General features: G+C 41.5%; 1 protein-coding gene across 1 annotated transcript; it reads left to right on the top strand.

Annotated features, from left to right (window-relative positions):
• The first annotated feature begins 3,250 nt into the window (after positions 1-3,250).
• On the top strand, positions 3,251-14,217 carry hoxb9a (homeobox B9a). Its single transcript, XM_005747319.1, has 2 exons — positions 3,251-4,058; positions 12,780-14,217. Exons 1-2 carry the CDS (start codon positions 3,443-3,445, stop codon positions 13,013-13,015), a joined length of 852 nt encoding a protein of 283 aa, XP_005747376.1. The 5' UTR covers positions 3,251-3,442; the 3' UTR covers positions 13,016-14,217.
• Positions 14,218-14,567: the final 350 nt, after the last annotated feature.

The following is a 14,567-nucleotide window of genomic DNA, read 5'->3' as shown; positions in this document are numbered from 1 at the left end:
CGCATGCCTATTTAAACAGACTACTTCTACAAACAAAATTGAAACTGCAGTTTAATATCAGAAAGAACTGAACAGAAGAGGAAACGATGTCTGTATGTGTGTTAACTCATTATGCATATTCCAGGAAAAAAGGTTATTGTGTTTCTTTTAATGTAACGGAGAATACTTGAGACCCTCACTCTATTTCAGAAGATAATGAAATGTATGTTATTGCCTATTTTGCGCTCCTTTCAAAACGTTTCCGCCGTTTAGGAAAAAAAGGAACAGCGGATGAAGAAAAAATGCCAGTATGAGGGGAAATTAAATATTTAAATATTAAAAGTTCCTGAGACAGAATGTTGAGACCTCTTTCACCCAGGGAAACTAACCGACTGGACAATTAACCGACCGATTCTATTTTAAATTAAATACAAATACCACAGGGACTAGTTGATTTTAAAAAAAAATCAGATCAAAGGGCTAATGAATATATTTTATCTAAGTAAAACTAAAAACAAATTAAAAGTAATTTAAAAATAATATTTACCCTTAAAAAAGAAAAGAAAAAAATGTATGCAAGTCGATGATTTGAGCTGCTTTTCTGAAATATTAAATATCTGCATAATGACATTTTAGCTGTGTCAGTGCTACATTTATATATTATTATTATTTTGTTTTTGTTTTGTTTTGCGACAAAATAATTTAGAAAATTGTTAAGTTCACGTTTTTTTTCTTACCCCACCGACTACATTTATTTAATTTTAACTTTATTGTGATTAACAGCCAAAATACCTTTAACTTTAGATCTAATTTGTAATTGGTTACAATGTGATTGTGGAGCTTTCACTGTGGGAAAAACAAACTAGGTTTACTTAAAAATATTCACTTTAGTATATCCGGCACACTGCGATCATTTTCTTTTCAATTTCAATATCTGAAAATAGAGAAATGCATGAAGTAAAGTCATCTTCATCATGCATGTAAATTGCTTTCTTACACTTTATTTTTTAATTGACTCAGCTGGCTTCATTCTCACTAAATGACTCCTGCGATCGATATTAAGATAATATTAAACAGAAAAAAACAAACACACAAAACAGAAAATTTGAGATATTGGAAATGGATAAAGAACATAACAGTTGAACAGACGAGGCTGAATTTGCACATGTACTTCATTATGCTCAGTTTTCGCAGTGAAATTGTGTTTTTTGGTTACCGACGTCTTTCCAGTTGTTTCATGCTTTTGTGCCAATCTGTGCCATGTCAGATGGGAAATATTTTCTCTACAGGAAATTTGAAGAGAACATCTAATTGGGTATGGGCAATGTTAACAAAACGAGCATGACGGTGTTGGATTTTGTTTGTGTGTCTATGAAGGTTATTTTCCAAAACTCTCTTTAGTCATAACACTGAAGATGTTGAAATTTAAGGTGGTTTGCAGAAAAATTATTTTAGCTTTTTCAGCACCACTGTCTCCAATTAACTCCTCGAGTTGGCAGAACGCCCTGCAGGGCGGAGGCCCACCGACAATTAAAATTCCCACAGCCTGTGGTCTGAAAAAGAAAAATATCCCTAGCATTTATGCCTGCAAAACAGTATGTATTTTTCTACTCTAAACATATCGAAAATAATGCTAATTAATGCTTAACAATTTGAACTGTCCGGTTAATTGGCACGTATGTGGCAATGTGCTACACTGCTTCACAACGCACCTCATTACTTGTTCTTGTGGATAAAAGCGATCTGGGTCACAGTAACTTTATCTAGAACATATTTGATTGAGCATGAACAGCTAGATTTTTTTAATACAGTTTATATTTTTATTTCTTTTTCTTTTTCATTTTCAAACGAAGTTGTAAATGAGTGCTTTAACACAAAAGCTCAGAGGAATGTGGTGAATTCAAGCTCAAATACCAAACTGTGCGCCAGAGTCAGTCATGTTTGAAGGACTCTAGGTTTGTTGGGTTTGTATTTGCATTTCTTCTCCTGAAATGAACATTCACCAGCCATTGCTCAGAATCGTCTCCTCAGCATATATGAAAGCTGCGCTATAGTCCATCTTTCACCTGGTAAATAACAGCTTTAATAACAAGCAACCTGTATTTCATATTCAATTGTCGTGTTAGCTCCATACACGATGCACAGACCGGATTTATACCCTTGAGTACTAGAATGACTTCCTGAACGAGTCAAAGACTCCAAGTCTGTAATTATAAATAAATGCAAAGACTTACAAGCCCGGTGACTTTGCAGGTCAGCTGCAAGTCAAATGTTAGGACTTCCGATCAGCACAGACTGCAGCTGCTCTTCAGCTTCTTGGTTTCGAGCACACCGGCGGATTTCATCCCAAATAATTCAGCCAAAGAAGTCGCCACCGGTTCCATGAAACAAAAGTCCGTTCCAGCTTCTCTTCCCGGTGCCCTCATTGCGCTCCGGACCGAGTTATGTTTATCCATAGCAGGCTGACCGCTGAGTGTAAAGTACCCTGTACCGGAGTAGCAGGAAAGATTCAACAGCCCCAGTTGCGTTTACAATCCGCACCACCACAGGCCATATATCAACTCAATAAAAACCAAAGCAGCCGGCACGATCTAGGATTTTATTATGGTATTAAACAGACTCAAAAAAGTAGTTGAAGTAGTTTGCGCTATAAAGACAAGCGACCTAACCACGCAGGACCCGATTTAATGGCGCTCGTTAACACAACTGGCTGTTAATCTGTCAATAAAAACGCTCTAGAATTCTCAGAGAAGCTGCCAAGTAGATCCAGGAGTCAAGTAAACGATGAAAAACACACATAGGTGTGAATTTTACCGCCTATCTTGTCTAGGATAGAAAATATCTGTGTTAACTCTCCTTAAGTTGAGGACTATTGGCACTTATACTACTGGTATTTTAAAAGCACACTCCTCGATCCAGGAATTGATTTAGTTTTTTTTTTTTCATTCATTTGGCACTACTTATTTGTCAGCCATTGTCTCTGCTTTACAGTTCATACATACAGTCCAGACATAACATAATTTAACGGTTTTATATCATTCTAGATCGAAAGCAGCAGTAAATACATTGACAAGATATTCGGAAATAGCCTTCATTTTGCATATTGCACATCTATCTGGGGTAGGGGGTGGGGGCTTGTGCATGCGTGATTTACGCTTCATTGACGCTTTTTTTCAGGTTAGAAGAAAAAAAACGGCCAATCACTTTTCGCCTCGCTCACAGACTTGACAAACCCCCGTGCACAGTGCTAGGCTGTAGGGCTGTAGCACTTTGTTTCGAAAGAAAGGGACTAGGGGAGGGATAGAGAGGCAGAGAGACGAAGTAAGAAAGGGAGGGGGCAACCTACCAAAGCACAGAATTGAAGAAGAAAAAGAAAGAGAGGCAAAAGAAGGAAATCTCGTAATGTCTCTTGTCTTGTTTTCTATTTAGTGAACTCGAGGCGTTTCACAGATAATGCCCGAGAATGTCCATTTCTGGGACTTTGAGCAACTATTACGTGGACTCCATCATAAGTCACGAGAGCGATGAACTCTCATCCCAGACTCGCTTTCCTAGCGCCCAATATTCCGGCTCGAGCTCCGCTGCGTCCGCGAGTGGGAGGCTGCCGGGTGGCGCTGCTGCGCACACGGAGCATCCCCATCCCGATTCCTATCCGTCCTGCAGTTTCCAGCCCAAGCCTCCAGTCTTCTCGTCATCATGGAGCCCATTTAATCCACACCACGGAGCCAGTGGCCTCCCCGCTGTCTACCATCCCTACATCCCCGCGCAGCACGTGCCCGCCGCGGACACACGGTACATACGTTCATGGCTGGACTGTGCGCCGCGGAGCTCTGAGTCTGGTCCGGTACAGGGCCAAACGGGTCAGGTCAAGCTGGAGCCTCAGCTTGGCCATCTCGGTGGGGAGATCGCATCCAAAATCATGGGACAGCATCAGCACGAGCCCACAACATACATCTTGGAGTCAGCGTCCACGGCAGCGCGGGAGCTTAGCCACCATTCGGCCGCCATCCAGGGAACAGGGTTCGAAGAAAACAAGGACATTAGTGAAGGGAATGAGGACAAAGATGGCCTGGATCAAAGTAAGTTATTAAAGCAGGAAATAACGCGTGATAGTGGGAGAGAACAAGACGAGGGAGGGTGATTGTAAATGCTTTTAATGCCGCCATAAAACTAGAACAAAGAACTGGAGAGGCCGAAGTGCCCCCACCGTCTGCTCTCTAACTTTACTGTGTTTTTTGGCTCATGTCATCCTTGTATTTGCAGCTGGCGCCTGTAGTAACATTTTTTAAATGGATTATGGGACGCAACTTTTTCAGACTTTAACAGTTCTTTAAAAAATGTGTCAGTGACTAGCAAGTGATGCATACGATTTTATTAAAGCTGTTAAATTAGCTAAAGATATTACGAGCAACACTCTGTATTATAATGTTGCTTGCTTTAAAGGTGACCCTGGTATTGCCTTAAAAGAGACCGTCAAAGTGACTCATAGTGCTTACGATAGTGTTGACCGTCTGGCAAAAGCTTGTCACAGCTTTGCGCAAATGATGCGTATTATATACACGTTAAAAGGTTTGGAGCGCGCGGTAGGGCGGTGAGTCCAAAAAGCTTCAAAGTCAATTTAGGAAGAAAGATTATTAAGACTAACAGTTGGAAAACTTCTAGCCTATTTGGCACTTTTTTTCCTCTTCGTCCTTAAATCTATCAACCCGACAGAAATCACAGAAGGTAGTTTGTTTGTGTTACATTCAGATTGACATACGCATTACTATCCTGTTTCAAAAAGACCAAATCTTCTTTGAGATAGATTAAGATATTGTCCCTGGACCCTTCTGCTTCCAATCCTTCGCATTTACGCATTACCCATTTTATGCCCCCCACGCCCCGCGCGTCTACCGTTTCTCTTGTTAGTTGTACGCTTATAAATGGGAAGAAGAAGACAAAAGACTACAAACCAGATTGTCGAACCCGGTTTCTTTTTAAAAATCATGAAAGGTCAGTGACCTAGCCGCAGAGCTCCGAGCCGCCAGCATCTGTGGCGCAGAGGCCTCTAAGTCAGCCTAAGTCTGGCTACACTTTGTTAGATTCACATCAGAGCTGGACAGTCAGGACGTGCACTCTGCCTTCTCACAGCGTGTATAAATCGTCCCACCTAGGCCCATGTAAATTCCTCAATGGCTTCGAGCTTTGCCAGCTACAACGTGAAACACAATGAATATATATCCTAAATTAATTTAATTTTGTGTGTTCTTTATGTACTAGCGAGTTTTATTTATTTATTTACTTTTTAAAAGAAATCACCCAATAATATATAAATTACTGCAGCCTTCAAATCAGGTTAATCTCAAAGCATCAAACAAACAGCTAATTGAATTGTAACTTTGTTAAAATTACCCTTTCCTGCTGCGTAATACTTCAACCCAGGCACAGCTCTACTGACCTTATTGTGGTCTGTAGTCTGGTGGTTATATGAACGTATATGTAAAAATAACTTCCACAAATCACAGTCATCTTGTTATAAATCCGTTGGTAGTTTGAGAAGTGCAGGACGGTCTTTTTTCTCTCCTCTTCTTTTATGTGCTTTTGTTCCTTTGTGTTTTTTCTGATTGTTTGCTTTTTTTAACAACAGCATTTGATGCTGGGTCTCTTCACAGTTCTCTTCCAAAGTTTCTTGACTTTTTGGATGGGACAGAAGAAAACCGTACCCTAGAAAGAGATTCAAATGAATGTATAATTTCTTTTTAACTGACGCCGGAGTTTATTTCCCTTTCTCAACTCCCTCCTGACAAATCTACCAGAGGAGTCGGAACATCAGTGTGCGAGAAAGAGCGGGAGACCTCTGTCTCTATTGTGGCCTTAATAAGAAAAAAATGGTCACAAAGAAACACACATTCATATATACACACATTCACGTTTAGTGTATATATACACGAATACTACACTAGAGTCACACACATATGCATACACATGCACAGCCAGCTTATTACTGCGATTGAGCACGCTATCCATCAGAACAGTGAGCTAGTCTAAAGACAGGATGGAGGCTAGCAGGCTCCAGTCTGAATTATTAGACTTTCCGTTCGTAGCGCCGTGGTGTTCGTGAAGGTGCTCCTCCTGAAGAGTTCCTCTGTTCCCCTGTTTGAATGAGTAATAGAAAAAAAAGTTTCTCTCTGAGCTGTCTTATAGGGTTCAAAAAGCAGCCATAGAGACTTTTTTCCTCTGGTTGATTTGTGTTCTCTTTGTGTCCGTATTGCAGTGACTTAATGTTTCAGGTAGTGGGAGCCATACTAAGCAGCATGTGAAAGCCTTTTCTCTTTTTCATAACGTGGACATTTCAAAATGGTGGCGTCACAACACTGCGTTGATTGAGCCTCCCCGCGCGACTTTTTTTTTTTTTTGGAGTAATTAGTAAAGCAGTTTGAGTGGAAACACACTGGGTGATTTGCATTTGTCATTTTCAAAACGCTTTGGTTTGGAATAACTTTCTTTTACATCTTTAGGCATTTTAGGGACATTCTTATTTGCATCCTTGAAAAGGGTAAAATGAGAAGACTGAAACCATGTTTATGTATATAGGATACATATTACGTTTATTAGCTTAACTTAGCTTGGAAACAGGGAAGCAAGGAACCATTAATTTCCAAAGGTAGCAAAATAAAATTTTCAGCACCTTTAAAACTCACAAACAGGCATGTTACATATTGTGTACTCATGAAATTAGAACATTAAAATGTACTTTCTGTTATTATTCACGTAACACTGGGTCTTATACCAGATAGAAGTGGTCACATATAAATGCCTAACAATGCAGTCCTCCACAGTAACCAGATTCCCCTGAAAATGTTGACATTATATACTTAAATGTGTCAGCTACAGCACGGCAAAATTCCTCCCCTATTTGATAGTAATAAGGAATTTTGAACAGATGGTTGGTGTTGGAAGAATTCTGAAAAAGTTTTACTTTTTGGCATTCATGTGTCGTCAACCACAGAAACATTCTTGACATTTTTTTTTATCAACATGAAAAACTTGACTGTTTCCCCGATCCAACCTTGTAGATCTGAAAATGAACATGCTGTGATAGCCAGGTTCTAAGACTAGCTTTGCTTGTGAAATCAGTCTAATAAACTGTACCTGTCCTCTTTAACTTGTTTTCAGGGAGGAATATATAAAAATGAGTGTCTGCATGATGTAGTCTATCTTCAGATTATGGCTGAGTATTTAAAATGGTCGCCATGTGAATAACATCACTGGAATGCTACCTTTGAAAACATCCTATCCAGTTAATGCCAGTCTACAGCTACAGATTTCTCTTTATGCTGCTGGCACTGGGCTGCTTTCCAGAATAAACTACAAGATTACACTCCAGTCTTTGTGCTTCTGCTTTTGCTGCCAAGCAGGCTGACAAAGTTATTACCTTGAACTTTATTAACTTATAACACAGAGTAAACAACCCCATTAATTGGCGTGTTGCTGTTGGTGAGATGGGGTATAAGTGTTGGCGGTGGATGGGGATGGGGAAGTATGGGAGCGGGATAAAATATGACTCTGGGAAATGTAATAACATGCCTTTGGGATATATGAGAGGTCAATTTCTGGAACTATTAGGGTGAAATTGCAAAGGGAGGAAGACACACAGAGAAAAAGAGACTGGATGGGATATTTATCTTAACTGTTTCAGTTGCTGTTTCCATGCATTCATCAAAGTAGACACACACACACACCTAGGCAAAGACCCACATGCTAACAACTGAACATCAGCTGCAGGGCCATGGGCTATAGCAGGCAGCTTTAAGGGAACGTAAATCTTTTCATCCATGCGCCTGTCCATGAACACCAGGCTTCTGCAACTATGTGGATGTAACCTACAGAAAACTTAAAGTTAACATACAAGCAAGGGTTACCATTATACAAGCAACACCCCACCCCAGCCTTATTCTTTCTATTGAGATACTCTCTGACTTCCCATATATTAGAAAAAAGATGTCTACACTAACTCAGCCCTTTCCAAACTCTCCCACTCCTCAATTGGTTTGTCATCCTGGGTGACAGCCATCGTCACGGCACAGCTCTGAGGGTAATGAATGGTCGTAGAGGTGAATATACACCCAGGGAATGCAAAGCACACACTTTACAGTGACAAAAGCTCTCACCCCCCTAGTTCCCACCAGCCTCATCACTTTACTGGACAATATTTTGTTCTGCATTGAAATAAATCCTCTACATGCTGCTTTTGTTGAAGGAAATTAATTCCAGAAGGTATTAAGGACATATTTACTGACAATGGCCACTAACTATAATTCAACTTGCAGGGAGAACAGAAGAGAAACCTAAATTATATCTTCTGTCAAATCCAAGCAGAGACAGATTCTAGATAATGCAATCATCTTCAAAACCCAGAGTTTCAAGCATTGCAAGATTACTATAGACTGCATACAAATGACGGCCATAGCCCATCATGCCACCCACTGGTTATATACAGTGTCAGTTCACAACACCAGTCATCTCAAGAGTTTCAAATATGAAGAGTTGGACAGTACCAGTCCTTAGCGTCTTTCACACGTACTGGCTAAAAAAGCTAACTATATTCCATGAGCCTCTGGCAGCACAGAAGAACCATAGTGTCAGGCATCATAGGAGCTATGAACAGGCATATGGCTCAATAAATTATTCGACCTCAGACAGGAACTGGCAGAAACATCAGAGGGGCAAAACATCAGCTACTGGTAGCTAGAGCAGTCATTGTCTGCAACATGAGACTGACCAATCATGCACCACCTGGACTGACTACAAGAAAGCCTATGAGTGAATGGCTCACACATGAATCCTGGAATGCTTAGAACTGTACAAGACCAACCGGACCCAAAGAGCCTTCATCAGGAAGTCAATATGGATGTGGCAAACTACAATAGAGGTCAACTTCAAGCCAATTGCAAATGTCACCATGAAATGCAGGAGAGTTAATATCCTAATTGTATTTACTCATTTCAAACTCAAAAAGTTGCTTGATATCTAATTATTAAAACAATTTATTATACATAAATATAAAATGGGATCCAGATCAGAATGTCAGTAATCACAAGGTGTTTTATCTTTTAAAGACCCTACAAGATTACTTAGATGATTATATGACAAGCACTTAGTGATGGTGTGGAGGACAAACTCCACACTTAGGAGGAAGAGAAACAGTCTCAGGGAGGAGCAGCCACCTCAAATGTTAAATTGGGAAGGGCAATGATAACAGGAAAAAAATGACTAAAAAAAGACTAAACAGAAGTTAATTGATATGAAATATTTCTTATGGGTGGGTGGTCCCCATCTGTGTTCCAACTACAGGGGGATCACACTCCTCAGCCTCCCTGGGAAAGTCTATGCCAGGGTGCTGGAAAGGAGAGTTCGTCCGTTAGTCGAACCTCGGATACAGGAGGAACAATGCGGTTTTCGTCCTGGTCGCGGAACACTGGACCAGCTCTTTATCCTCTCCAGGATACTTGAGGGTGCATGGGAGTTTGCCCAACCAGTCTACATGTGTTTTGTGGACTTGGAGAAGGCATTCGACCGTGTCCCTCGGGGTGTCCTGTGGGAGGTGTTGCGAGAATATGGGGTGTCTGGCCCATTGCTACGGGCCATTCGATCCCTATACAACCGTTGCAAGAGCTTGGTTCGCATTGCCGGCAATAAGTCGGACTCGTTCCCGGTGGGTGATGGGCTCCGCCAGGGCTGTCCTTTGTCTCCGGTTCTGTTCATAATTTTTATGGACAGAATTTCTAGGCGCAGCCAAGTGGCGGAGGGCTTTCGCTTTGGTGGCCTCAGAATCTCATCTCTGATTTTTGCAGATGATGTGGTTCTGTTGGCTTCATTGGGTGAGGGCCTCCAGTCCGCACTGGAATGGTTCGCAGCCGAGTGTGAAGCAGCGGGAATGAGGATCAGCACCTCCAAATCTGAGGCCATGGTTCTGAGCCGGAAAAGGGTGGAGTGCCCACCCCGGGTCGGGGATGAGTTCCTGCCCCAAGTGGAGGAGTTCAAGTATCTCGGGGTCTTGTTCGCGAGTGATGGGAGAAGGGAGCCGGAGATCGACAGACGGATTGGGGCTGCAGCTGCAGTAATGCGGACGCTGCACCGGTCCGTCGTGGTGAAGAGGGAGCTGAGTGTAAAAGCGAAGCTCTCAATTTACCGGTCGATCTACGTCCCTACCCTCACCTATGGCCACGAGCTGTGGGTAGTGACCGAAAGAACGAGATCGCGGATACAAGAGGCAGAAATGAGCTTCCTCCGAAGGGTGGCTGGCCTCTCCCTTAGAGATAGGGTGAGAAGTTCGGCCATCCGGGAGGGGCTCAGAGTAGAGCAGCTGCTGCTCCACATCGAAAGGAGCCAGCTGAGGTGGTTGGGGCATCTGACAAGGATGCCCCCTGGGCGCCTCCTGGGTGAGGTGTTCCAGGCATGTCCCACCGGGAGGAGGCCCCGGGGCAGACCCAGGACACGCTGGAGAGATTATATCTCTCGGCTGGCCTGGGAACGCCTTGGTATTCCCCCGGATAAGCTGGAGGAGGTGGCTGGGGAGAGGGAGGTCTGGGCCTCTTTGCTTAGGCTGCTGCCCCCGCGACCCGGCCCTGGATAAAGCGGATGAAGATGGATGGATGGATGGAATATTTCTTATTTATTGTATATAAAGTGAATAACCTTGTCTTATTAGAATGAGTTGAGTGAGTTGTCGTTTCAAGAAATTGCATTTTACTGTAATATAGATGACTGTTCGTTTTGTCTGCCATCTTCTGTAGATTCTAATTACCAAGTCGTTATACCTCATGTTTCTTTACATGTTTCTTTACGTTTTGTAGAACACGTTCTAATGTTAGTCCGGAAAACCTTTTGTGTCATTGATTTAACTTTTTTTTTATGGTGAACAATAACGAATTACACTCTGATGATGTATTGGGGCAGAGATTCAATAGAATTATAATTATCTGCCCTTACTCTGACTTCCACTATTTACTCTCCTGACAAAGGAACAACCTATTCTGGAGGTCGCAGTTCTATAAGTAATTCTTATAGAACTACATGGCTTAACTTTATATTAAGCCATGTGTTTTCAAGACAAAATCAAACCACGTGAACACAGAGGCGTAGCAAACGTGAAAGGAGGACGTATACACGCAAACAAACACAAACCGGAGGAGAAAATGATGAAAGGACATAGCACCTGCTGGAGACCTGCTGGTGGGTGCAAGGATGAATCAGAAAGATTCAGAAAGAGTAACTATTTCCAGGTCATACTGATGGTTAGACTTCATTTGTGGTTTGTTTCTCTGATTTCCTTTAAATGAAATAAAATCGAATAACACTGCAACGAATGAACAGCAGCTTTAAAGGAAATAATCGCAGCATGCTCTTGTTTTCCCCTGTGCGTCCCACATTTTTATCATTGCTGATGGCATTTTATGGCTTTTAAAACTGAGTTTTTATTTGTCTTGTTTGGAGTTTTAAGGCCTGACTTGGTAACATTGGATGTATTTTTTTCTTTGTTAAAGTGTAGTTATTCTAACTGCTAGGCGTTTCCGTTTGTTGGTTTGACTTAATGGAGGAAGACTCTGACCTAACCACAGGAAATGCTTGCGCTTGGTTAAAGATTTTATTTAGAACATATAAAAATGGAAATGTACCAGAACGAGCTATGGATGCGCAATTTTCTTTCAGATGGAAAAAAGCACTATCATTATAAATTGAGTAGGGGGCTTTGTTTTGATCTCTAACTATCCTTTAGAAACTTGAGATGCTGGGAGACTCCTTACAACCTTTACAACCTGCCTCATAGTGGAGATTGGGGGGGGGGGGACGACGACGACGACATAGCTTTGAGCCCCAAACCAAACCCATGCCTGCTAAACGAGAATTTAAGGCTAATTACATTGTCCTGAATGCTATAAACGGGGTTGTGGTGATGGGAAGCAGGGGTGGTGGGGGCACAGTGGCCTGGCAAACAAGGAGGCGATGCAAAGACAACGAGGGAAATAACTGAGATAAATTCATTATGTTCTCATCGAAAACAAAAACATTTAGTTTTCATTCAGATTTCTGCTACTGCACTCAAAAGAGCCAAATCTCAGTACGCTTAATGAATAGCAAAGGATAACATTTTTTTCTGGATTATAGATTTCCCACAGCTAGGAAATTTAGGAACAATTGCTACACAAGCGATGGATTTAGCGCTCTATTCAAATCATAATCCTTACAAAAAACTAAAAGATAGAACACTTTCACCAATGTGTGTTTGTGTGTTTGCTTTCTTTTTGTCATAAAATTAGATTAAGCTGCACATATAGAGACAGTGCTTACTCCTAGTGCATTCAACTTTGCCTTGCTTTTTTGTTTTGTTTTCTTGTTATCGATAGTTTCCTCCTTGAATGGCGCGTGAAGCCAATGTGAGGTACAAATGAGTTCAATAATGATTTTAAAAAATTAACCAACAAGAAAAAAAGGAAATCAGCATGGTAGTCCGAGTTTTTCTTTTCTCTTCTTTTTCTGTTTTTTTCCCCCCTTTAATCCTCTGTCATTTTTCATCTGCATACTGGAGGGTATTCATGGAAAGAAGGCCGCGTGGCTTTGATGTGATGCCATATAAAAGGGCCATGGTTTTACTTATGTCCAAATTATGTGTTATTAATAACGTGCATAAAAGTGTCATTTGCTGAGTCTAGTGTTGTCTTCAAGATGTCGTGAACACAAAATAGTGTTAGAGTGACTACATGGATTATCAATTTCCATTTTTTAATCGATGATTTTTTTTCTGTCGTTTCTTCCTGCAGATGACCCATCGGCCAATTGGCTTCATGCACGTTCCTCCAGAAAGAAACGTTGTCCGTACACCAAATACCAGACGCTAGAGTTGGAGAAGGAGTTCCTGTTCAACATGTACCTCACGCGCGATCGGCGACATGAGGTGGCACGCGCACTCAATCTGACAGAGCGGCAAGTGAAGATCTGGTTCCAGAACCGGAGGATGAAAATGAAGAAACAAAATAAGGACCAATCCAAGGACTAGCAGGACATAAACGCTCAGACACGCATGCATGCACACACACATCTCACATTCCCAAGAACTGCAAAAATGTACATGCACATCTACTGCTTCAATTTCTTTTAACTTTCCGAGTGAGCCAAACGTGATGTCAATCTAAGTATGATCCCAAACAAGCGCATATGACGCTGCAGCTGAAGTATTAGGAACGTCTAATTTTCAGAGTTGGAAATTTCCTGGAACTTCTGGATTATTTCCTATTAGGCGATTGCGATAGTAAAAAATTGAGTTTGTTTCGGCGGCCAATCTTTCAAAGCACTCAGATTGACTCAGTGTAAACCTTCGGATCAGACTAATAGATTGATGAATTCAAAGATTTTGTTGCCATTACTTTCTACCGAGTTCTTATTAAGCTAGCAATTATTATACAGTAATGCAATTTGGTATCGGATTAAATTCTTCAAGATAAAATGTGCAGAAAGTTGATTGATTGTTTATTGACACCAGAGGTGTGTGCTGAAGTGCTGAAAATGGGATTTCACCCGGTCACTAACAAGCACGAAAAGCACCCACAGCTCGCACACAAGCGCGTTGCTGTTCGTTTGTATTTGTACTCCCCCACCCCACCCACTCTTTTTTTCTGGCAGGATTTAATTACATAGCGCCTGATAGTTGAAGCTGATACAAGCAGCCAATAGCCGTTTGTTTTCCGGTTGTCTGACCATCGGGTCAGTCTATCCCTGGGATCTCGGCGTTCGGCTTGCTTTTAGGGTGGCTCATGCGCTGCGGCGGCGGCTGATCAGTAGCCTGACGTCACAAGAGTTTAGAGTTAGTTAAGAAGAGGACTCACGACAGTTATTATTTATTTAATAAATCAACCCTTTCCATCAAATTAAACTTCCAGCTCAGCTGTGCACATTTCAGACTGAAAACAAGGATATAACGTTCGTCTGCTTACCATCGTCAGTCTTTTTTCCAAGTCCTTTCTATTTTTATAAATTGTCGTGTATCAACTGCTATGCAAGGCATTCTCTCTCATGAAACGAATTGTGTTGAATGCGTGCGCAACACTGGTTTCTATTTACTACCAGAAACTTGGTGCAATAAAAATAAATAAATAAAGCTGAAAATAAATACATGTCTGCAGGTCCCATTACAAGTTTAAGTCTAGAGCAACAGACAGAAAGTAAAAAAAACGTCTTAGGTTAGTATGCAGATTTTATATCTTCGAGTGTTTTCTTCATTTTATGTAGAACTTTATTGATTTGGATGTTAACACATAAGTAGGCCGTGTTGTAGAGCCGGACTGCGTTTTTGTAGTGTCGGTATACTTAAATGGCGTCCCGTAGCAGTTTTATGGATGGGAAATAAACAACACGCGCGAGCGCTTGTGTGTGTGTGTGTGAGAGAGAGAGAGAGAGAGCGAGAGAGAGAGAGAGAGAGGGGGGGGGGGGGAGTTTGTGTGTGAACCAAAATACATATACAATACATCTACTCCTTTTTACAAAAAATTATAATGGGTTTGTATGGCCAGATGGTTTTTTTTAGCAAGAAGAGAACCCTGCCGTTTCTCCGA

This window comes from Pundamilia nyererei, unplaced genomic scaffold (genome assembly GCF_000239375.1).
Source record: "Pundamilia nyererei isolate P.nyererei 1_Seehausen unplaced genomic scaffold, PunNye1.0 scaffold00193, whole genome shotgun sequence".
NCBI lineage: Eukaryota > Metazoa > Chordata > Actinopteri > Cichliformes > Cichlidae > Pundamilia > Pundamilia nyererei.
This window is presented reverse-complemented; position numbering and strand designations above follow the sequence as displayed.

Bases quoted from the DNA above. Each gene is read 5' to 3' on its own strand.
- hoxb9a (XM_005747319.1), top strand. From the start codon at position 3,443: ATGTCCATTTCTGGGACTTTGAGCAACTATTACGTGGACTCCATCATA. The intron at 4,059-12,779 runs GTAAGTTATTAA...TTCTTCCTGCAG, and splicing joins CAAAGATGGCCTGGATCAAA to ATGACCCATCGGCCAATTGG.